The sequence below is a fragment of the Diospyros lotus genome, chromosome 4 (assembly GCF_014633365.1).
Source record: "Diospyros lotus cultivar Yz01 chromosome 4, ASM1463336v1, whole genome shotgun sequence".
NCBI lineage: Eukaryota > Viridiplantae > Streptophyta > Magnoliopsida > Ericales > Ebenaceae > Diospyros > Diospyros lotus.
The window spans coordinates 3402926-3427783 of record NC_068341.1 but is presented as its reverse complement, the minus strand read 5'-3'; the positions used below and the strand labels follow the sequence as shown (position 1 = coordinate 3427783).

General features: G+C 33.6%; 3 protein-coding genes and 1 pseudogene across 3 annotated transcripts; 2 read left to right on the top strand and 2 right to left on the bottom strand.

Moving 5' to 3' along the window:
- Positions 1-590: 590 nt before the first annotated feature.
- LOC127800755 (perakine reductase-like) lies at positions 591-3330 on the bottom strand. The gene is made up of 8 exons (XM_052335553.1): positions 3134-3330; positions 2974-3049; positions 2411-2581; positions 1897-2100; positions 1626-1798; positions 1359-1455; positions 1120-1273; positions 591-1016 (listed from the first exon to the last, which is right to left on the bottom strand). The coding sequence occupies exons 2-8, from the start codon at positions 3031-3033 to the stop codon at positions 838-840; spliced, it is 1038 nt and encodes a 345-aa protein (XP_052191513.1). The 5' UTR covers positions 3034-3049; positions 3134-3330; the 3' UTR covers positions 591-837.
- Positions 3331-4285: 955 nt separating this feature from the next.
- LOC127800757 (probable aldo-keto reductase 1) lies at positions 4286-6446 on the bottom strand (annotated as a pseudogene).
- Positions 6447-9675: 3229 nt separating this feature from the next.
- LOC127800620 (transmembrane emp24 domain-containing protein p24beta3) lies at positions 9676-17131 on the top strand. The gene is made up of 4 exons (XM_052335333.1): positions 9676-9960; positions 13200-13386; positions 13702-13809; positions 16704-17131. Exons 1-4 carry the CDS (start codon positions 9736-9738, stop codon positions 16835-16837), a joined length of 654 nt encoding a protein of 217 aa, XP_052191293.1. The 5' UTR covers positions 9676-9735; the 3' UTR covers positions 16838-17131.
- A 3982-nt stretch (positions 17132-21113) lies between these two features.
- Positions 21114-24661, top strand: LOC127800477 (stem-specific protein TSJT1-like). Its single transcript, XM_052335092.1, has 4 exons — positions 21114-21405; positions 23211-23451; positions 23557-23677; positions 24175-24661. The coding sequence occupies exons 1-4, from the start codon at positions 21206-21208 to the stop codon at positions 24360-24362; spliced, it is 750 nt and encodes a 249-aa protein (XP_052191052.1). The 5' UTR covers positions 21114-21205; the 3' UTR covers positions 24363-24661.
- Positions 24662-24858: the final 197 nt, after the last annotated feature.

Sequence of the window (24858 nt, the reverse complement as noted above, 5' to 3'; positions counted from 1 at the left end):
AAAAATAAGAAGCTCGGTCCGAGACAGTATGAAAAATAACTCTCTTGTATTGGGAAATTCGCATTGACACAGGGTACCCACTCTACCCGCATAGGATCTGGAGGAATTAGGATTTGTATGCTTTGAACTGCGAAGGCCTGTAAAGGAAAACAACTAATAAAGAGTCAAGGATTTGGCTTGGCTGGGGGTATTGTAGCCTGAATTTGGATTATTGGCAGAAAAATAACGATAACGCTTCGAATACTACCTTCACATAACGGTAAGTTTCTTGAAAAGAGCTGGGGTTGTAAAAAGATGATATTATTTCAATAAATGACAAGAAAAATCATTTTGATCAATGAAACTTCTTATCAATACTAGTAATTAAAATGTAAAATCTCTTCAAATATGCATCTTTTGTTGTTTAGCTTATGGATTATTTCTCTAACAATAGCCTTCTTTAAAGTTCTGTTTGATGAACTCAAAAGGGGAAAAAAATCAAAAATTAAAAAATGTAACCGCGTGAGATTAGTTAAAACAAAAGAGAACTAATTTGTTCAAATACGAGTGTGTTGTGATTGTGACTCAACCATAAGATGTAAAAACAGTAATTAAAAGAAAAAATCGCCAAAGGAATTCGATTATTAATGGATTCAAATAGGAGGAGATCAGAATTTAATTGATTGTACTAGTGCACGACACAACACGCACTTATTAATTATATGGTTCTTGCAAGTGAGTGTAATCAGATCTAACAGATAATGAGATTTACTAATCTTGGTCGCAGAGGAAGCAACCAAGCCTGTTAGCACCAGAGCGACAACCCTACCCTTGGTGGTCTCATTTCTGTAGCTTCACTTAAGATTGACTTGGCGTGGATGAATACTCCCGGGAGTACCTCTTGAGTATATCAGGATCTCTATCGCCAGCCACTTCATGCGCCGAAACTGCATCAGATATTTCTTTCAGATCCTCTCCACTCAGCTTCAGCGCCAATGACCCAATGTTACTGTGAAGATTCTTAACTTTGGTTGTCCCTGTCCAATGGCAATTAAGAGCTAGTTCATCTTAATGTTCTCGCTAAAAAAAAATCCTCTCTAAGTAGAGAATAACAAAATGATATAAGAAACCACGATCTACCTGGGATTGGGACAATCTTGTCTTCTTGGTGGAGGAGCCATGCCAAGGCCAGCTGAGGGGGGCTGCAGTTGTACTTTGCGGCTAAGTCGGCTAGACGACCATATATTTTTTTGTTCTTCTCTAGATTTTCTTTGGTAAACCTTGGAAAGATAGCCTGAAACAGCAACATCAGTTTAGAATCCATCCTCCGAGCTCAATAATGTCCAGAGAAACAAAACAAGAATGAAATTATTACATACCAACAAACTGTCCTTGGGAAGACTCTCAACAATTCCCTTCCCACCAAAGAAGCCACGACCAACAGGGCTATATGCCACTATCCCGATCCCCAACTCCCTGCAAGTAAAGAGGGTGCAGAGTTTCAGAATTCAAGCGACATTAGAACAAGAAGGGCGGTTGGTTTTCTTTCGAGTTTCTCAAACAAGCCTACAACTTTAATGTTCATCCAGACTAGAAGAAACTAGCTAAGTTTACTGGCGACACATGACAACGGGTTTTGAGCAAACCGGCAGAGGGGAATGATATCCTCTTCGATGTCACGGGTCCACAAAGAGTACTCCACTTGAACTGCAGTTATGGGATGAACCGCATGGGCTCTTCTTATTGTGTCTGCATTAGCTTCAGATAACCCGATATGCCTTATCTTTCCCTCCTCCACTAGCTTCTTTAGCTCTCCCATCTATAATTAAGAGCATTTAGCCATGGATCACTGTTAGGCTGTTCTTTAAGCATGAACAAACTTGGTTCAAATAGTATAACTGAAATGATCAACATTACAGTGTCCTCTATTGGCACTGAGACATCCACCCGATGCTGATAATACAGATCAATATAGTCGAGGTCCAGTCGTCCCAGACTCGCTTCACAACACTGTCTTACGTATTCTGGGGTACCCTTCACCTCGACTTGCCCGTCTTTTGATGTGGTGACCCCAAATTTTGTAGCTAGCTGAACCTTCGCTCGTGGAAGTTGCTTTAGAGCCTAATAAACAAAATGATCAACTGTTTGAGAATATGCATTTAGTAGCTTACAAGCCTAAAATATGACAAATCAACTATCCAATGATCCAACAATACCAACACAGAGCATAAAAACATATGCTTTACAAAATTATGGGATTACAGATCCAAACCACCATGATCGTGCTCCAGAACTATAATGATTTTGCACTTTTGAGTTCTATATTTCACTGGATTTTTTAACATTGTTATTGAGCTATTAACCGTTCTGTTGAAATCAACAGAGAAGAAGGTAGACATTTCAAGCTGAACTGTGAAGATTTAGGATGTACCTTGCCAATCATGATCTCATTGTCATGATTTTCCCCATAGAAGTCCGAGGTATCGAAGAAGGTGACACCTTTACTAAAAGCTTCCTTTATAATTGAACATCCAGCCTCATGCGAGAGAGGATCATTATATATTCCAGAAAGTCCAGCGCATCCGAAGCCTATTCTAGAAACCTGCAAAATCGATAGAATGAACAAGGTACCCCCAATTATCTCCCATTTCAGCTCCTAATTTTCCAAAATTTCTACTTCCCCTTATAAAATCATTTCCACCCTGTTTTGATCATATACCTTACATCCTCCTACATTTTATATTGTTATCCTTCTTATTTTACTTACTAGAGCACTAATTTCTTGATCAGAAAAGTCGACTGTTTAATCTTTACCAAAGTTGTAAGAACTGACGTGAATTGCAGAGTAATTGTGATGAGGGTATGAAACTAAGGAATCCAATGAGGCTGGTTGAGTTGTTTGATATTTCAGTATGAACCCTAAAACAGTTCTCAATCAAGGTGCTAATTTTGGCGATTTATATGAATCGATAACAATCAAGGTGCTAATTTTACCTCCAGTCCTTGTGAACCCAGCGCCACTTTTGGGATCTCCATTTGGCAGCTGCCTTCCATTTGTTTCCCTTCTTTGCTAACAGGAGAGAGAGATAGAGATCAGTTGGATTGGTTGAAGGTGTAACACCAATAAGAAAACTAGGCTTTACTGATCACAAACCACGAAACTGTTTTCCTGCTTCCCAAGGCAGCAGACTAGTAAACACCAAAGAAAAATCAAAATACAAAACAATTGCTAATTTGTTCTAAACGTAAGGATAGGCTCCACTGGCTTTATCTTTCCCGCAAAGAGGACAAAGGGCACCATCCAAGCTTTTTTCTGTGACGATGAGGGAAGGTGGGGGGCAACCATTGGCGCGACCTCTCTAGACGTTATGTGGCGGCTGGTTTATTATTCCAAAATGAAATAATTGATGGGCTTTCATTTGTTCGGCAAATACAGTAAGTTATTCATTTCAGGAACAACTAAGATCTAATTAGAACAAGGGTATAAATATGTTTGGTTCCAAAGGTTGAAGCTCCAAAGTTATATCTATTAGCTAATTATAATAAAATAATTATATTGTTGGTTAAATAATAATTTTATTTATAATATTATATTTAAATCAATAATATAAAAATATTAAGATAATATAATATTGTATAATGAAAAATAAAAACACAACAGTATATAAAAGAATAATAAAATCGAGACTTGTGTAACACACAATTTTCTTCAAACAGATTCGTTGTCTTACCGAATAAAAATTAATTGGTGTTTATTTTCTTAGGTACAACGATGTACAGACTGAAAAGTTAACACCAACTTCAGACTCTAATAGAGAATTGAAATACTAGTTGAATAATATTAAAATCAGAGTGAAAATTTTATAGAAAATAATTTTATTGTGAATTTTGTCATTATTTTTTAAAAGAAGAACCCTTTAATTATAGAGAAGAAAGAAGAAGAACGAAAGAAGAAAAAAAAAAAAAAAAAGAGATGACTACCGTGAAAAGTGGTTGCTTTCTTTTTAAAAATATAATATAATATTTTATATTATCTTAATTAAATAGTAATTGCATATATAATGTGCTTGCATAGTATGTGTATGGTATACATTTGGTATATCCTCATAATTCATGCATAGTATAGACATAATACACGTATGGTATAACCCTCATAATTCAGTGCGATCGTAATATATTTTTGGTTTTTTTTTATTTTATTTTTATAATAATATAAATTATACATTATATTACACATGCTTCAAAAATAATTTTTCAATTAGTTTTTCATTCACCCACCATTTATCAGTTTAGAGATATGAATATATCAAATTTCCAACATTATCTTCGGTGGTGTATCGGCAAACTTGTAAGTGAACTTAGACATGAGCTCCATCTCCCTTCCTCCACCCACTTCATCAATGGGAATTGTATCAGAAATTTCTTTCAAATCCTTGACCGTAAGCTTCACTGCCACTGATCCAATGTTGGCATCGAGGTTCTTAATCCTGGTTGTTCCTGTAAAATTAATTTAATTAATATTAATGTAATGTAAGAACAATGATAATATCTAAACATTAATTTAAACAAACAAAAGTTGATATGTTATACACCAGTTAGCATGGCGTTAGAAGAGCATATATATATATATATATATATACCTGGGATTGGAACCACATCATCTTCTTCGTGGAGCAGCCATGCAAGAGCAAGTTGAGGAGGGCTGCAGCCATATTTCGTCGCCAAGTCCCTGAACCGAGAATATAAACTCTTGTTCTTATCCAAGTTCTCCCCGCTGAACCTAGGATGCATGGGCTAAGACGCGTGTTACAAGGTTACAATTTAAGATACTATTCTTTTGGTCTATATATATAAATAATTCGTTCTCATGAAATGGAGGATCCATCTCTCTTAGCAAAGCTGATCAGGTGTCACAAAATGTGCATCTTCATTCTGATGAATGATTCAGATATATGAAATATTTGAAGATTTTTCATTCTAGTGATCATTAATACATATGACTTGAAGAATATCCTAATTAATTAATATATAATTGACAAGCAAAGCAGGTATAAAATTTTATCTTCTTGTCACTTACCAATGCACTTTCCTTAGCCAAGCTTCCCACTGCCTTGCCACCAAAGAAGCCACGGCCAAGAGGGCTGTATGCCACTATCCCAATCCCAAGTTCCCTGTGGAAACAACAAAGCTTAATGTATAGACAAGTAAAATAATATTTTTATACAACCTCTGTGTGGAAAATATTAAGATCTAATTAAACTAGATATGATATATATACACTGATATTTACAAATATTATTAATCATTACAATGAAATTTTTACTTCCCAATAATATTTCATGCTTATGCATCATTAAATTAAAATGGAAACAAAGTCACGTCATTTTGTGTGAACTTTTAAATAACAATATTTTTTTTTATATAGATCAAAAGTTGGGTTATATATATATATAGATAGATAGATATATGAACTAATTAAACCTGCAAAATGGGATGATATCCTCTTCAACTTCGCGAGACCAGAGAGAATACTCAATCTGCAAAGCAGTGATGGGATGAACTGCATGAGCTCTCCTTACTGTGTCCACACTGGCTTCTGATAATCCTATGTATTTTATCTTCCCCTCCTCCACCAGCTTCTTCAGCTCTCCCCATCTTTTCTCCATTCATGCAAACCAATTAGAAGAGATGAACAGGTTTCAAACAATTCTTAAAATTATTTAAGTAAGCCAATTAAGATTAGTTAAACCAGCTGGGAGGTTAATGAATCTGTTGTGTGCTTAATTACAGTATTCTCGATTGGCACAGAGGTGTCCACACGGTGCTGGTAGTAAAGATCAACGTATTCGACGCCAAGCCCCTTGAGACTGGCCTCGCAGCATTGCCTCACGTACTCTGGGCTGCCCTTGATCTCAACTCTTCTCCTATCGGGCATGCTGATTCCGAATTTTGTAGCTAGCTGGATTTGCTCTCTGGGAAGCTGCTTCAGAGCCGGAAATGGATGAGAACCAGTATTTTTGTCTGCAATTCAAGACACTAGAACAAAATCACGATCTAAACATCAATTAAATAGAAGAAGAGCTAGCTGGCCACCTTGCCAATCATGATCTCATTTTCATGGTCCATAAACATCAGAGGTATCAAAGAAGGTGATGCCCTTGTGGAAAACATCCTTTAAAATTGAGCATCCAGCTTCATGGGAGAGTGGAGTATTCAGTGTTCCAGAGAGTCCTAAGCATCCAAAACCCAATCTTGAAACCTATAAATATATATATATATATAGAGAGAGAGAGAGAGAGAGGTTTCAGGAAACTTATATATATATATATATATATGAATGACAGAAGGGATCAATACCGTTTACAAGAAACTTCTTAATTAGAAAAAAGCAAGAGTTCATCAATTACCTCCAAGCCTTGAGAGCCCAGCTTTACTCTTGGAACCTGGATTTGTGACTCCTGCTCCATTAATGTTCCTTGAGACAGTTTGAAGATGTTTCAATGGAAGATCAAATGGAGCTGGGAACCTGTTTAATTTGCAAGCTTTTCAAAAAATAAAACAAGAAAGTTCTAGTTTTATAGATTTTTACACAGTTGAAAAAATCAAAATCAACGAGCACTGATTTTTCTCTCTTTTTGTCTTTTTTCTTTTGAACAAATCAGAGTTTTACACAGCTTAACTCTTGTCTACGTTGATGGAAGAGTCTTAGCGATGGCTTATATACACACAGCCAGGGCCGGCCCTGAGATGTTTGGGCCCTAAGAGAAATTTTATATGGGCCCCAATATGTAAGACGAGAGGGATGTAAGATGCACTCGCATGCATTTACAGAAAAAAAAAAAAAAAAAAGATGCACTCGCATGCACGTACTAGAGGTTTGGAGCAATAGTAAAATGAAAATGAGACTTTTTTCTGGACTAAAAATTTTATTTATTATATATATAAAAGTGGCATGGACAGCCCGAGGAGAAGAGGGTGGTTTTCAAATTTCTTCTTGCAGAGGCATGATTATGACTGCGGTCTATCGTCTATATCAAATCAATTTATCTTCTTTTTATTAGTTTAATTTTTTAATTTAAAATTAATTAAACATAAAATAATTCAAACTAATTTATTAAAATTTAAGATAGGCTCATGCAAACAAAGCCACTTGGCCCATGCCAACAAGGCCATGACCGGCTTTGGTGGAGAAGCCCAAGACAACTGCATTGGATGTCTACCCTCAGGATCGACCCTGCACACAGCTAAATTGTTGATCTGTATATGTTTGGATAAATTCATAGATTCGAGCATAAGAAAAGCAATTGTGTCAAACATTCATTATCTCTCAATGTGAATAAGTCAAAATACTTATCCATCTTAGTGAATCATCTCTCAACTGTGAAAGATGTTCCACAAAAAAGAATTTATTATTGTTTTGACTTATATTCCTCTAAAATTGAATTCCACCTTAACAAATTCGAATAAATTAAATACGTACATTAATATACAAAAAAAATTATTTCGCAATAATGAAAGTACTCTCTCACTCTTTCATATATTAAGGGATTTCACTTAAAAAAGAAAATATTCTATATTAATGAATTCAAGTCCATAACAATGGGTTCCAATGCATGAAATCTTATAATACTTAATAATGAGACTCTATCGACTAGTATTATACAAGAAAAATTAATGATAGATATTAATACAACTCACTTTTCATAAACCAATGTTAAATTTGTAATCTCAAGTAATATTGGTTTAGAATCATAGAATAATTTTTTATGAGATAAAAGAGGTTGTTGCACAAAATGTACTTCTAAATAATTGTTCCATAGATCTTATATATATCTATGTGAAGAAAAAATCACGTAAGGAAGGGGATTATTATTTGTACAAATAGTACTTCAAACTTGAAACAAGCACAGAGAAATTAAATATATTTTTTTATTTTTTGAGTTGTTCTGTTAGATTGGTCACTCAAAATCTTTAGTATCTATCTGAATCCGATAAAAAAAATAAAATCACTTCTTATAGACTCGTTAAGAATGATTTTGATCTAGTTCATAACATATTAGAAATAAAAAGTGCTCTTATGGGATTCTCATATATAGAATTTAATTAATTAATCATTTTCTTAATTAATTAATCATGTAGTTGAGCATTCATTTCCCTCATCTTCTTGAAGAATTAACAATAAATTACAGCTGAATACTTTTAATTATCATACTATACCCAGTACTTTCTTCATGCTTCATATATATCATGCTTCATATATATCAGAAGATGACCAAAAAAAAGGAAAACAAGGACTAAAATTACAATTAATTAAAAATTGTAAGGTGACGTCATCATTTTCGCCGCATATATAGAAATATCATGCAGTTTGTTCAAATGAAGCGGCTATCTTTTGCAGGAGCAATGAAGAAAGTCCATGGAAACTAAAGTTTGTGTGTTCCTTTGTGCTTATGATGATGTTACATAAGAACCAGAGATGGTGACGTAATCACATAAAATAGAGAATAATATTGCCTCAATTTGACCAAATCATCAACACCCTTTTGATCACAAAGGAACGATGAGAATCGCTCTTGGACAGAAATTAAGTAGTTGAATTATGATAAATTGAGATTTAAATTAATAGATTGTGGTTTTAATTTTTTATTTTATATGATAAGATAAAATTTTTATCTACGATTTACCTTCTCTTTTGAAATCAAAGACACGAGCAATAATCTTAAAAATGATGACAATTTCATCTTTAATCTTTTTGTATCAATGGATTTAAGAATTTACTTAGTCATAATTTTTTTTAACTAAAAATATATCAAGTAAAAAAAAATATTATACATAGACAATGTTAAGGTATACTTCAAGCACAACACAAGTAAATAAAAAAAAGTTAACTCACAACCAAACACAAAAAATTAAGCCTCCACAATACAAAGACCCATACCCTAGTAAATAAAAGATTCTATTGAATGCTCTTTAGATGGAGACACCAAATATGAACAAAACCAACTCCTAAAGAGACTAAGAAAATTAAATCAAATGTGTCACATAAGATTTTACGCGTTTCTGTTCATGAAAACACTTATTGTTGTGCTCATGCCGTAAAAAATAAATCAACTCTTGAAGTATTAGATGATAAAATTACCTATCACAAACTCTTATTTTTTCATCCGTCAAAAGTCAAATACTCCTTGATTCCATTGTTGATGAGGCAAACTAATTTTGCTTGGCCACAAATATTTAAGTTTATTAAATTTGAGTTTTACTAAGTTGAATATCGAAAAAAACATTAATTAATATATCATTTGTAAGAAAATGAATATAAGGGGAGGACCATTTATATATATATATAATTATATCATGGTAAGATAAAATAATATAAGAAACAAGATCTTATTTTTGTTACTTTATTAGTAATTTACAAATATTTTACTTATATCGTTTCATGAATATTTGACATGTACCCATTCTCATCTTTAATTAATAAATATACACCATAAAATAAAATATTTTAATGAAGTATTTAACTATTCTAAAAATGGTATTTATTATATTATTTTAATAATATATTTTTATACAAAAATTATATAGCTGTACAATTATGGACTGAAACGCCATGGCAGCAGCGACAGCGACAGCAACTAGCAAGTGAGCCGATCGAACCGCGCCGGTTCGTTTATTGTTTGGTTCTTTGTGGAAACGGACAATTATCCTGTCTTGTTCACTCACAGGGGCCGTGAGAAGGGCGAAGAAACTGTGAAAATGGATAGTTGGAAAGGCCTGAGATCGAAGATCTACTCAACGGCACTGCTGGGGCTTCTTCTGCTCAGCTTCATCGGCAATCTTTCTGCGCTGTCCGTTACCGTAAATGAAATCGAATGCGTCTACGAGTACGTCCTCTACGACGGCGACACCGTCTCCGGCAACTTTGTTGTCGAGAACCACGAAATCTTCTGGGGCTCCGATCATCCTGGAATCGATTTCACCGTGAGGACCTCTCCCTCTCTTCTATCTGTTCCCTTCCTCTTCTTATCTCCTCGTGATTCCATGTTGATTGATGGTTTTTTTCGCTTTTGGACGGAGATTTGGTACGTATCTTAGAGTTCTATGATCTCCTGGAGATAGGAAATCTGCTGTGGTTTTCTGCTTTTTTGCGCCGTAGGTTGCTAATTTCGCCATTGATCGATACAGCAGTAGCTCAATAAATTATTGACGAATTTGTGATGTTCTGGTCAATTGGTACTAATAATGGTATAAAGTTAGGAATTTTGTCAATTAAATCCGTATAATTATATCTTTAATGTATTTTCGCATCGGGAAGATGCTATCTTTTTGTTGCTCGCAAAACTTTTAAGCTTTTACTGTCGTGTGACCTCATCAAAATCTATCAAGATTCAGATATTAGGCTCAGCTGGAACTCCTTTGTTTTAATTTCTTCGGTTTTCCCTCCCTGCAGGATTATTAGTCTAGTAGAATTTTCTGAAATTGTTTGGAAATCTGTGGCATCATCCTGAAAATGCTCTCTGTTTGTGGCATCATCTTGTTCTTTTTTCTTTAGTTAATCCTCTCCGCACTACTTATATTATTCTTTTGGTCTACTGGGCTAGGTCTATCCCCTGGATCATGAACTTTCATGTTAGGAGGGCAATTGTTTAATTGGCTTATCCCCTTCAAGCCACTAAATATGGTTCAGAAACATCCTTTCTATGAAGGCCCTTATTCTGAAATAAGTGCCTTATCTTTATCTGGCTTTGGCACACCTTGAAGACATATTCACCAAATATGTTGAAATACATGTCTTATGTGTACTGTCTTTTGCTGATACTTTGACTGAAGTTGAATTTACCTAGAAGTTAAAAAGCCAGAAATGATTCGTTCTTAGTTCTTTCTTCAAATACCTTTCATAAAATTGGATGTAAATTGTTTGTTTTAATAGTATAATGATGTAATAGAAAACAATCTCTTTTTTTTTGTTGACTAATTGATTATTGAAGTTAAATAGTTGTAACCTCACAAATCTAGTTTGCCACCATAGGGTAGCAACCTGCTCTAATCATCAACTTCTCATATTCAGAGTGAAATAATAGGCATCTTATTTATTAGAAAAAATTAATCTGCAACTTCTTGTTGGTAGATCCTTCAATGCTAGGTTGATTCCAAGTTTTCAAGTGACAGCACAACATGCGGCCTTAATACTGTACGCCTAGGTGAATGTAGCATGACTTGTTATGGTGGCTAGTCAGTGATAGAATACCATGGACTGTAGACCTTCTAATTCAAAAAGTTTGTCTTAAGAAGCAAATTGCATTTTGATTTGGAATCAAGCTTGCTACCAGTTTACTAAAATATGTAACTGTAACTGCTATGCTATGTTGTCATATTGTTTCTTTTATGGTTCTTTTTCTTTTACGCCAACTTTATGAATGAAACAAATATAAAATTAACAATAGTTTCGCCAGTAAAAATATTTTATAAATCAATAGAGGCTCTCAGGGTGCTCTTAGTTCTACCTATTATCAAAATTTACACTCGTCTCTTACTCTCACATATTGAAGTGGTTATTTAAGCTTTAACAAATTTTTTTTAAACTTTTGCTAAACTAAGTTTTTAAATTTTAGTTTAACATAATATGATTGATGCAAATATTTATATTGAACTATGTTTAAATTATTGACTAAATGGCATCTTCTATGTCATTTAGTGCTATTTCTCTTAATACTTTTAGTGGTTTGTGGATATTATTTATGAAGATCATTTGTCGTTGTCGTCATCATCATCATCATGATCATCACTAGCCTTATCCAATTTAGCGAGGTTGGGTATATAAATTTTTAGCTCTCTAAGTATCTCTATTCATATTCAAATAAGGTCATTATATAACACGGGAGAAAGATCACTATTGTGCCTATTTATAGAAATGAAAGAGATGTTCCAAGTTGTGGAAATTATAGAGGAATCAAGCAAATGAACCATGCTATGAAACTTTGGTAGAGAGTGACTAATAAAATATTAACAAGAGAAACGATGGTGTTTGAAAACCAATTTGATTTCATGCCTGGTATGTCAACAATGAAAGCTTTATACTTGTTAAGGTGCCTAATGGAAAGACATAGAGATAAACAAAAGGATTTGCATATGGTATCTATAGATTTAGAAAAAAACATATTACAAAGTTCTTAAAAAAGTCTTATGCAGGATTTAGAGAAAAATAGAGTTTGAACTGCTTATATACATGATTAAAGATGTGTATAAAGGAGCAAAAGCACGTTTTAGAATATGTGGAGGAGATATTGAGGTTTTTCTAATTCAATTAGATTACATCAAGGGTCTATATCATGCCCCTATTTGCCTTAATAATGAATGAACTCACTAAACATATCCAAACAGTTGTGCCTTGGTGTATGCTATTTGTAGATAACATTATCTTGGTGAATGAGACAAAAGAATGTATGCTTAGCTTGCAAAATGGAGCATCATTTTAGAATCTATAGGTTTTAAGATAAATAGATTGAGAACCGAATATATGGAATGTACATGTAGTAAAAATACTAGTGTAGATGATGTTATGGTAAAATGTGAAGTCATCCCAAGAAGATCCATTTAGATATCTTGGATCAATCATCCGAAAAGATGGGGGGATTAATAAGAATAAAGGAGGTTACCCATAGAATTAAGGTATTATGGTTAAAATGGAAAAGTGAGTATGACATTTTATGTGATGGTAAGACTCCATTGAAGCTAAAAGGGAATTTTTTTTTATCTTGAATTGTCAATTGCTGCCTTGAATTATCAAGAGTTCAGCATTTACTGGAACTAGGAACCTGAAGTAGATTGAGACAGTTGAGGACTTGTTACTTGTTAGGACATGAAATAGATTTGGATAGTGCAATATAGCAACTATGATTCAGAAAGTTATGTGGCCAAACCCAATGGTTGGATTATTGAGGGTTTGCACCAATTTGTAATGTAAAGTTTGACAATGACAACTTAACAATAAATAGTTTAATGGAACTAATGAACCAACATTGCAAGCTGGTAACCATGTTGAATTTCCTGTCACATAAACCATTTGGCATTTTTTGTTGGAAACATTGACTGGCCAATAATGCAGCCTATTTGTAAGTTTCTACCTTACCAGGAAGAACTGTGGTAAGGAGAAACTAGTGATTGGTTTATGGTTGATATTGGTTAACCATTTATTTATCCTCAATCTGGGTTATATGCAGGTGACATCTCCCGCAGGTAATGTGGTGCAAACTTTAAAGGGAAAAGCTGAAGACAAGTTTGAGTTTAAGGCCCCACGAAGTGGAATGTACAAATTCTGTTTCCATAATCCTTATTCAACACCAGAGACTGTATCGTTTTATATACATGTTGGCCACATCCCCAATGAACATGACCTCGCCAAAGATGGTTTGTCCACTTCTTATGCAAATGCATGATTGTTACTACATAGTATTATGCCTTATTCATCTATTTGATGGTACTAATTATGCCATGTGAATACAAATAGCAGCAACAGTTAATGTAATATACTCTCTTATCCTTCACCTATCAAGAGAAAAGAATAGGGGGGGGGGGGGGGGGGGAACAAGCAAAGCAGAGCAAATAGCAATACACCTTGATTATGAAAATTTCCCACTGTTTCAGCCTTGTTATTCAGCCTGATATATATAGAGAGATCTTTTTCTATCCCTTCTGTAATTCTTATATGGTGGTTTATCGCAGAACATTTGAACCCCATTAATGTTAAAATTTCTGAGCTGAAGGAGGCATTGGAATCAGTCACAGCAGAACAGAAGTACTTGAAAGCGCGAGATGCTCGGCATCGTCATAGTAAGTTGTCTCCTTTCTGTTGAAATGTTTATTAATTGATGCAGTCATGAGATGCAAAGTTTTTCTAGTTTTCTACTTGGAATGAAATAATCCACCATGGTGGCTGTTTTCATACCTCATGGTTGATCAGTGTCAAAGGCAGCAAATTGCAAAATATAAATGACTATATATTTGGAATTCTGAATCAGTACTGCTGGAATACCTAAATATTCTGATGCTCAGGTGCATGCATATTCGCTTGAGTTGGATAATTTTCATTAACAAGAGGAAACCTTTTTGCATGTAAACATTATAGCTTTTACTTTGTGCATGTAAGCATCTGAAATGTTGAAATAGAGCAATAAGTTGGTCCATGTAAATATCTATCTCTCAAACCATTTCATCAATAGATATTGTAATGGCATAGGTAATGGAATGCGTGTGAAGGCAGATCTTATGTTAATAAATGTTGACCACAAATTAACAGTCAGTAGAAATTTCCCAACAGTCATATGTTCCTCTTTTTGCTTCATTTATGAATAACTTGGTTGTGGCCAAGCAATGGTAGAATCTGTTTCAGGGTTTTGATGTGGTTTGACTATTGAATGCTTGAACATATTAAATTGAGTGTGGAATTCTACCAACTAGCCCTTCGCTGCTTATAAACATGAGAATTGCTAAATAAAAAGAGAGATTTTGTTGATTGGGGTAAATCTGTACCTTGTTCAGCATATTGGGGATATGATAGGAAAGTGAACCAAAACGGCATATATCAAACCTTTATCTCACTGTTTGGGGAAAGTGAACCAAAAGAAGAAAAAAAATTATTCTGACTAGTACTTGAGCGCATTGTGCAATTACTAAAGTTATTTTTCCCTCCTACGTGTAGCAAGCTTAACAGTTTGGATTGACGTTAGATGGATTATGAAATTACAGCATAAGTTTTCCTACATAAGGGAAATGTGATGGTTTTAGGGCAGGAATAGATTTTACATTTAGGATTATATTAGTTCTCCTTTCTGTTTTTCCCTTTTTAGTTTTCTAAGATTAGGATTACAAGTGTAAATCTATGTCCCTTTTAAGTTTTCAAAACCATAGTTGTCAAAGGCGCAGGACACACTCAGGCACAAATTAGTGTTTGGGGCCTAGGCATGAGGTGCAAGGCAAAGTGCGGGCATGGGGCACATGAGGCGCACATTTATTCAAAATACTTATACACTATTCTTCTCAATATGTGCTTATAAGGAGGCAAATGCAAATTCATAAAATCATAAATGAAAAATAACCAACCCTACAATAATAACTAATATTATTTCAGAAAAACAAATAGCTTTTTTGCAATTAGTTTCTTCTAACTGCAAAAGAGATTAGAGAAAAAATTTATAGCAGAACTCATTACAAAAAACAATTATGGAAAAATGATTAGTTTCTTCTAATTTCTTTTGCAATTAGAAGAAAGAAAAAAATTACAGTAGAGCACCCAGCAAAAACAGTTATAGGAAAACAATTAGTTTTTTTTTTTTTGTAATTAGTTTCTTTTAAATTGCAAAAGAAATTAGAAGAGAGAGAAAAAAAATCAACAGAACACATAACGAAAACATTTGTTTCTTAGCAGTTAGTTTCTCCTAAATTGCAAGGTAGCAACTAGAATGAAGGAAAAAAAAAAAAAGAGTAAAACACAACAAAAAACAATTACTGCAAAAAATTAGTTTCTTCTAAATTGTAAAAGAAATTGGAAGAAAGAAAGAAAACGAAGAGGAATGCTGACGTGAATAGTTCTCCAGTGAGTGGGGCATTTGCCAAACCTTTTACTTGCCCCGCTAGATTCAACTCTCACCGATATACAAGAATATGTAATCAAATCAACAAGAATTAAGATCTAGGATGACAAATGGACAAGAAATAAGGTTTTAATACACTTGCATATAAAAGGCATGTTCCTCATACACCTTGCGCCTTGCATGAGGCACGTGCCTAGATGCGCCTCAAGCACGCCTTTGACAACTATGTTCGAAACATGTATTTGAAGAATAACATATTTGAGTGCATCTCTAACAATGTTTGGAGTAATAGAGTGCTGTGGTGGACACTGACAAACTTTCTGCTTCTTTGAAGAAGAAGAAAACTGAAGGAACTAAAATGAAAAATAAAAAACAAGAAAAACAAAGGAACTACCTTGCAAAAAGTTAAAAAAAAAAAAGGTAAAGAAAAGAAAAACAAGGACTGTAAAAGTTCCAACAATCCAACTAGAACTCCTCCAAGGGCAAGGATATACTCACAAGAATTTGGACTTAAGGATTATAGAGGTTTTAAATTCGTGCATAAGCTGCAAGTTCTCTTTGTTTTTCTATGGCTATTACTCGAAAGTTAGGAAATAAGAAATTTAGGCCATCTGGAACTTTCTGAACCCAATAATAGCACCGTGTGAAATCCATATGGTAATATTTGACCTTTTAACACAGCCGTGGAAGGACCCAGAGCACATGTCCAGCATTTGTAAATTAAGAAATGCCCTTTGCACCTAAGAATGCATAAAGAATATGACTGCATTAAATTTAAAAATAAAAAAAATGACTGGCATTGATCCTAGCAGGAAGATTTAATTTAAGGCCAGATGGTGGCAACCCACGTGAAATTCCAATTTACCGTTTTCTTCTCCCCATGCTGTGTGATTCACTCTCTTCTTCCATTATTTATCTTGACTTGTTTCATAGGTTGGTTAGAGGTACAACATGAACTCACCTTTTGTGATACTCTAGATGGGACCTAATAAGTGGTTGTACCTTCTTCAAATTGTTGATAATAAGCTCTTATATATGTGTGTGTGTATTCTGAAAATATTAACTGTTTTTTTATGGCAATCGACCAATAGCCTTCTACTGTTAATTTGTTCCACATGCATGTTTGTGCTGCAGCAAATGAGAGCACTAGGAAGCGTGTCATATATTACACAATCGGAGAGTACATTATGCTGGCGCTTGCAAGCGGACTTCAGGTCGTCTACATCCGCCGCCTGTTCAGTAAATCAGTAGGATACAATAGAGTGTGAGGTTTGGCACCGAAGCTACCTCTTTCTCCGAAGCTAATCCATTCGGCATCCGAGTCGAGGAGGAGGAGGATGCTAGAGAAAACGTTTTAACAGCTTCCAGAACCCCACGCTTTGTGCTGGGGAATACTTTGTTTTTCTATGAAATTGCACAACTCTTTGGTTCATGATTGATGGGTACAAATATAATAGTCGATCTTGTGTTGTTCTGTAACAACGTTGCAAGCGCTGACACTGACTAACGTTAAAGGATTTACCGGTTTCGGCTGCATGGATATCTAATTGGTTTGTTACTTATCTTTGTCAGGGTGTTTGTTATCTAAGATAAAGAGGGAAAAAATGTTAGATATGAAAAGCATTCTGAATGTTTGATTTTTTCAATGTATTTGTTAAATTTATCTGATAATTATTAAAAAATAAGTCACATAACTTTTTATTTTAATTTTTTAAAATATACTTATTTCTCTCTCTCGAGATAAATATATTTTGATTTTTATAAATAAGAAAAAATGACATTTATATTTTTTAGTGTATCTTAAAAAATTTAACAAACAATTTTGATAAAAATTTTGAAATATTTTCTAATTTTATCTTAATTATCTTATATTTTAATCTGAAAAATATTTTAATTTTATTTTAATATTCTCTTTATCTTATTCATTTTAACAAACATTATCTTAGTCAATAAATAAAACTATTGACTAAAATATTTGCCAAAAGTATTTCCCTTTTTTCCATGAATTTGTTTTGATCTTTGGGTTTTTATCCACAAACAGAACAAGAAAGATAAAGATTACACCCAATGATGCAGATTCGAGTTATGGTAGTCGTAGTATGAGAGTTTTATTCTCTTGTGAGGTAACTTCTTGTGAATATTATACACTGTATCTCCTATCTTAAAGATTATCAAGTATCATGATTAATTTTTTTACATACATGAGACATTTCACGTACATGAGACAATTAATGAAAACCCTTTAGGTGTGGGATTGCACCCAAGAAGGATGAAGTCTTTCCCCATACTGTGTTAGAGCCGTTGTGATGCTTTGACCCACCTACCTGACCCGACTTTTCCAGAAGTAACCCGTTATTTTATTTGGGGGGCAAGATAAGGGCTGAGTGACAAACGATGTGGAGACACGTCACCGTTCAAGATCATTGACCAGATGCAGCCCATGGAATATTTCTTTATTACAATATTTTTATGTTTTCGAAGTTGGAACGGGAGCATCGTCTCGGTGTTCGTCTTGGAATTGGATTACCAAAACTACCCTTCAATATTTGTTTTATTTACTGTAATACTTTATACTCATAACCATCACTACTTCTATTTTTTTACTTACGATAAAATAAATTATAAAAAATGGTATAAATTAATATTATGCAAAATATTATTAAAAAAAAGTGAAAATTCATTAAATCTTCTCACAATTAAACTATCTTCTAGTTTTAACTTTAATGGGAGATTGGGAGGACCTCATTTAACATTATTTTTTGGTAAAAAATTAGATTTATATGCTGGAAAAGAAAATAACTATAATATTCTAATTAATTTTAAATAAGGACGCATAATTATATTATTACAAATTAATTAAAAATAAAAATAACAAACTCATCCCAAAGCGGAGCCAAAAGATGATTTGGTAGCAAAAAATAGAGAGAAACTTTGAAAGAGTTAACTATTAACCTTTATTATTCATTAATTAAACTGAAGATCGAGCTAATTAACAACACTTCCCGCAGACTGGTGGAAACTTTGAAAGATCACAGCCACAACAAGAAGCCTTCTCTGGCATACATTCCGCTGCTGAGCAACCTGTTCATTCAATAAATCCCAAGAAAAAATTGTCTTTTTTTAGAACTTGAATTCACAATTAACTAATCTTGCAATTGAAAACATTAATTAATTAACTAAGATGAGAAAAGGGATGAAAATGATACCCAAATCCAGCTTCAGGCCTTTAGGGTTAACAGTCAGAGGAGGAAAACGAGCACTTGCAGTAGCAATATTCAACTCAAATTGGGCATAAAACGCCACCAAGAACAGCACACTAACCATCCCAACTGACTTCATGATGATATTGATTTTTAGAAAATAGATGAAAACCTTGAGGGTTTCTTATGTTTGATGTGGGTGTTATTTATAAATGACTCGAAATGAACTTCCATCGTCTAACTAAATGAACATTCATTCATTAATAGGTGTATCTATTTTTTGATGGTTGTTAGAAGATTTTTCATTTAAAAGATTATGATAAGATTGTTGGAGTATCTTTGATTTGTAATATTATAATATGGTGAAAATCGCGTGTATTTTAATGGCCAAAATATTCTCTCTTTTTTTTTTTTTTTTATCAAAAACCACTTTTGATATCATTTTTTGTTTAAAAAAAAAACTAAATTTATGTGTCGAACAAAGAAAATGACCGCAATACCCCAATTAATCTTAAACATTGATATATAATTATATTGCTATAAATCAATTAAAAGCAATAATACCAAATTTACCTTTTTAAATATAAGCAAAATTCCAATTTGTCTCCACATGACATAAGTGTAAAAGCTAATAAATTCACAAATTAAATAAAATCTTATTCATCTTTGAATTGTAAAAGCAAATTAAAGAGTAATGAATTCACTACTCTCTATTTTATTTTTGGAATGTGGAAGCAAAATAACTTTTAAATAAATGAAATTCTAATTGAATTTTCTTATTTTTCTCAATTTTTAAACACACAATTCTTTGAATTTTCTTGCTTTTCCTAGTAAATGAGATTTTTGATTGAATTTTCAAACACTATATTTGCATTCCTAATTTCAAATTAGAAATTATTTTGTTTCTTCGATTCAAAAATAAGTTGAAGACTAATTCGCTTTTATTGTTTAAAGACAAATTGGACTTCCTTTCAATTATGAATTGATTGGTTTTTACACTTCTTTAGAGATAAATTGGGATTTTACTTGGATTTGGAGACTAATAAGGGCTAGTGATTACATTTTTTCACATTCTTCTCTAATTTTTGTAAATTCTCTAATTTTTTCTCTAATTATAAATTTTCTTATATAACTATTTTTGAACAAAATAAATTAAAATTGTCACAATTTTGATTAACTAGTTACTGATCACTATCTAATTAAGATAATATGATAACTAAAAACATGAGTAAGTGATTTAAATTGACTTATAATTGGATAATATATTAATTGAGGTTTTGTTTGTTAATTAAGATATTGGCTAAAAAAAGTAAAATATAGAAAGTATTATACATAAAAGTGTTTTCTATTATATTTATTAAATTTATTTGATAAGCCGTTAGAAAAAAAATCATGCGATTTCTTATCTTGAATTGTTCAGATAAATTTATCTCTCTCCCTCTAAAGATAAATTTATCCCCTCTAGAAATAAATTTATCTTGGATGTTATAGATAAAATATATATATATATATATATATTCCCTAATGTATTCTAAAAAATTTAACAAATAATATGACAAAAATTTTGAAATATTTCACAACCTTATCTTGATTATTTCATATTTTGGTCTAAAAAGTATTTTAACCTTATCTTGTTTATTTTAACAAACGATAATAGGGTTTGTTAATTAATATATGAGCTGAAAAAAATAGAATATGAAAAGTATTTTAGACAATTTTATTTTTTATTGTATTAAGCTTATTTAGAAACTTACTAAAAAGAAGTTGCATAAGTTTTTATTTGGGATTGTTCAAATAAATTTAGCTTCTCCCTTTAGATAAATTTATCTTGAATTGTACAAATACGAAAAAATAACGCATATGCCTTCTAATACATTACAACAAATTTAACAAACAGTCATAAAAATCTTAAAATACTTCTCACATTTATCTTGATCATTCTATATCTTGATTCAGAAAACATTCTAATTTTACGTGGATACAAGTTTATCTTACTCATTTTAACAAATGCTAATAAATAAATTATCTCAATAATAATAATAATTTTGATAAGTTGACTTATCATCAATGGTGAACTTCTAGAGTCACCCTACCCTTAATCTTATTAATTTAGAAGTGTTAATTGGTTGCCCTAATTTTTCTGAAAAAAGTTTGTATAAAAAATGGAAAAACATAATCCATCCATCAATTGCAAGTGATGCTTTGCTTATGGATAATTTAAATTAATTGATAGTTGTCATAGATAAATCCACGTAATTCCGTAATTAGCGATGGAGAGGGGGGGCATTTTGGGAACCAGGATCTGCTTCAAGAAACGTCTTTAAATCTCACTTCTCTGTTTCCCCAATCTCCACTCGTTTCAGAAGCCATCAATCAATCAAGCAATCTTTGCCTTGTTGTGAGCGATTCCCAAATCCCAATCAATAAGCCGAGAAAATGTTGGCAGTGTTCGACAAATCGGTTGCCAAAAGCCCCGAAGCTCTGCAGACTCCGCATTCAGAGTCGGTTTCGGCTCTGAAAGATGGGTTTTTGGCTCAACACTTCACGTCTGTTCATCCTGGTTCGGTCACCATCAACCTCGGCGCTTCGGGTTTCGTGGCCTACTCCATGGAAAAACAAAACCCGCTTCTCCCCAGGTTCAACACTCTCATCCTTGATCTGTTGTTTTCAGTTTTGTTCACAGAATAGATAGGGATTCTGGGTTGTATGGATTTGTTGCGAGATTGGCTACTGTTGTTTGGATGATGTGAGCTCGTAGATCTCGATGACACCTTTTCTCAGTTCGTCTCATTTACCATGTTTGATGATGCTTATTTTGTTCGCTTTGGGTAGTAAATCACTAAATCCATTGTTCAGGCTTCATTCTGATGTATCTTTTTATGTTTTGTGGCATGCATTTTTTTTGTTTTGATACTTCTATTTCCACCAAAAGATTGTAGATTTCTTATTTCGAGTGAGGAATCTGTTGATTGCTGATTTGTTTACTCCTTTCCTTCGTAGTGTTGGTGGGCATACTGATCTGAGTGTTGTTTTTGTCCTTATGACCTTGTCTTATGAACTAATATATCCTTGTTCGCCCCTATATTAAATGACAAAGTGCATATCTATCATCCAGTTAATTTCTTTTGATCCTTTGCTGTCCATTATTGATACTGGACAAAAAGAAAGAAGTGCATATTGACTTCAGTTGCTTTGATCCTTTTTTGTAGGTGTGTTTGTATACATATATATCTGAAGGCCTTCTAAAGTCAACAATGAAATCATATATCCAGTGGTCTGTTTAGCAGTTTGGGATGTTTGAATATTGTTGTCTACACAAGTTAGGAGTTCTGATGGTTTCTATTTTTTATATATATTTTGTTTCTTAATACCATTGTATGGAGTCATTTTTATTTTCCTGAATTAGCTTGGCATACAAACGGAAAAATCTTCTGTGTGCATTGGAGTAATATATTGTGCTCTGTAAGTTATAATATTGCTTGTAAAGATAATAACAAACAATAAATCAACATGCCCATAACCTTAGAAACTTCTTGTAATTCACATAAGGCGATTAAACAAAAAACGTACCTTGATCCATCAGAACTTAAAGCCATGAAGGAGACTGCTGGTTGATGACGAAAACAGTCAGATTTGATTTCTCCTCCTTAACCCCCGACCTTGATGATGGATGTAAAATATTTAATTGTAATTTGTTTTTTGTGTATCGAGTAGGGAGAGGATCAAACCCTTATTTATAATAGTAGAAGTACTTATCAGGAGTTATACATATCTTTTAAACAAATTGAATTTTAAGTAATCAATTATCTTATTAAATCCTTTAATTATCTTATCAGATAAACACCGTGATATCTGATAAAATATTTACTTCAATTACCATGTAAGAGTCAAGATAATTTGTCACGACCTTAGGGAGGAGTGTGTAATATTGTAAAATGTTAGGGTCTAAATGAGGAAATCAAGGAGTTATTAGAACTGTTCAAATGGCTAACTGAAGCCGTTTGAGGTAGTTAGGACATTGTTGATGTAGCTAGAGGTCCTATAAACAAGGACCTACGACACTTTGAGAGGTATCGTTGAAGTGAATAATCAATTCCTCTCTCTTCATTCTCTCTTTCCCTCCCTCTTTCTTTTTGTTCTCTTTCTCTCTATCAATCTTACGTACCTATACTACCAAATTGCAAGCCCTAATTCAAGGGCTTGACATAATTCTTACTCATTTATATGATGAGATATTTACATCAATTATTATGTGAGCCACAAGAGAATTCTTACATGCTCAAGCTCAACTTTTATCATCCAGTCTTGGTTAAATAAATCACCCCTCTTTATTCTCAAGACATCACTATTATTTTTCATAGATTTTGGGCTCTCATAACTAGCCCCTCACTTTTTATGTTGCTGGATGTTTTAACATGTATTTTTCTACCTCCTCTGCTAGATTGTTTGCAGTTGTGGATGATATATTCTGCTTGTTTCAAGGCCACATTGAAAATGTTGCTCATCTTAAACAACAGTATGGGTTAAACAAGGCAGCAAATGAAGTGATCATTGTTATAGAAGCTTACAGAACTTTAAGAGATAGAGGTCCATATCCTGCTGATCAGGTTGTGAGAGATCTTCATGGGAAATTTGCGTTTATTCTCTATGATTCCTCCTCAAAAACAACCTTTGTGGCTGCAGTAAGTTTACCTTGGGCCTGGGCATTGATATTCTGCTGAAGTTTTGTGTAAAGCTGTTTTTTCTAATGACATATTCCTGTATGTGGTATCTCTCCTGTGCCACAGGATGCTGATGGAAGTGTTCCATTCTTCTGGGGAACTGATTCTGAGGGGCATCTTGTCCTTGGGGATGATACAGAGGTTGTGAAGAAAGGCTGTGGCAAATCCTTTGCACCATTTCCAAAAGGTATAATGTATAGACATCTGTACCTAAATTCATGATTGCAAGGGGATTATTTCCTACATGAGCTGGTAATTGTTCGGAATTTGTGGGTAAATTAACAAAACAGGCTTAGATCAAGGATAACAAATCTTATTTGAAATCTGTCAGAATTATGCGTGGAAACTAGGGGCAAATGCTACAGCAATCATCCCATAATCTGGGGGAAATGTGTTTGAAATGAAACTTTATAATATTCTTTGTCATGAAAAACTCCACGAGCCTTCATTGTCATTGTTTTTACCATTAGCAATTTGGGAACCTGCCAGCTTCTTGTTTGATTTGGTTTACATTTTTGCAGCTAATTTATTAATTTGCTGAAAAATTCAGTTCAAAAGAGACTTGGTTGAGTTGTTTCTGGCATCGGTTTCACCCTCTCTCATACACTTGTGTTCTCTTTTTGCTAGTGAAAAATTTTACTTATGAGAATGTCTCTCGCTTTAACCATTCTATTACATCCTCAGGCTGTTTCTTTACGAACTCTGGAGGCTTGAGGAGTTTTGAGCACCCCCTTAACGAGTTAAAGCCGGTGCCAAGGGTGGACAGCTCTGGTCAGGTGTGTGGAGCAACGTTCAAGGTGGATGCAGAGTCTAAGAAGGAAACTGGGATGCCAAGAGTTGGAAGTGCTGCAAACTGGTCCCAGAACTACTGATCCCCTAATGACTACTATTTTGGAAGGCTTTTGTTATTAAATAGCCTTCCATCTATCTGTACTTCCTATTTCCTTCTAAATTCACATATTGATGACTGTTAAATGGTACTGGAAGTATATTATGTGAACCAAGATAGCCGATGTATCTGTACATCATGTGAAGCTTTTCCCAGGCTTCTAAACTTTATTAGATGGAATAATTTCGCCTGTGTTCAGAGGCTTCTGTAGATAAGGAAATGTTGGTTTGTTGGGTTGAACCTGCTTCTTAAATGGCATCTTTGTTCAGGTTCACTTGTTCATGTTGATCCTGATACAGGCAGCAGCTATCTTCTTTCATGATTCAAAATTCCAAATGTATGCAGGTTATGTTAGATTCGGTGAGCAGTTTGATAGGCTGTTGCGATGTTGCTACTTGTTCTTTGAGTAACTCAAAACAGGCTCAGGCCACATTTACCATCATCCTCTGATCCTAATAAAGATGAGAGTCTTGATTAAA

What these genes read in the sequence shown, in the direction of transcription:
- LOC127800755 (XM_052335553.1), bottom strand. Translation starts at nt 3,033, where the DNA reads ATGGAAGGCAGCTGCCAAATGGAGATCCCAAAAGTGGCGCTGGGTTCA. An exon ending in GATATCATTCCCCTCTGCCG is followed by an intron (nt 1,456 to 1,625) that starts GTTTGCTCAAAA and finishes CTTTACTTGCAG; the next exon opens with GGAGTTGGGGATCGGGATAG. An exon ending in TTCCCAAGGACAGTTTGTTG is followed by an intron (nt 1,274 to 1,358) that starts GTATGTAATAAT and finishes TTGCTGTTTCAG; the next exon opens with GCTATCTTTCCAAGGTTTAC.
- LOC127800620 (XM_052335333.1), top strand. Translation starts at nt 9,736, where the DNA reads ATGGATAGTTGGAAAGGCCTGAGATCGAAGATCTACTCAACGGCACTG. An exon ending in ATCCTGGAATCGATTTCACC is followed by an intron (nt 9,961 to 13,199) that starts GTGAGGACCTCT and finishes GGTTATATGCAG; the next exon opens with GTGACATCTCCCGCAGGTAA. An exon ending in AGATGCTCGGCATCGTCATA is followed by an intron (nt 13,810 to 16,703) that starts GTAAGTTGTCTC and finishes TTTGTGCTGCAG; the next exon opens with CAAATGAGAGCACTAGGAAG.
- LOC127800477 (XM_052335092.1), top strand. Translation starts at nt 21,206, where the DNA reads ATGTTGGCAGTGTTCGACAAATCGGTTGCCAAAAGCCCCGAAGCTCTG. An exon ending in CAAAACCCGCTTCTCCCCAG is followed by an intron (nt 21,406 to 23,210) that starts GTTCAACACTCT and finishes CTCCTCTGCTAG; the next exon opens with ATTGTTTGCAGTTGTGGATG. An exon ending in AAACAACCTTTGTGGCTGCA is followed by an intron (nt 23,452 to 23,556) that starts GTAAGTTTACCT and finishes CCTGTGCCACAG; the next exon opens with GATGCTGATGGAAGTGTTCC.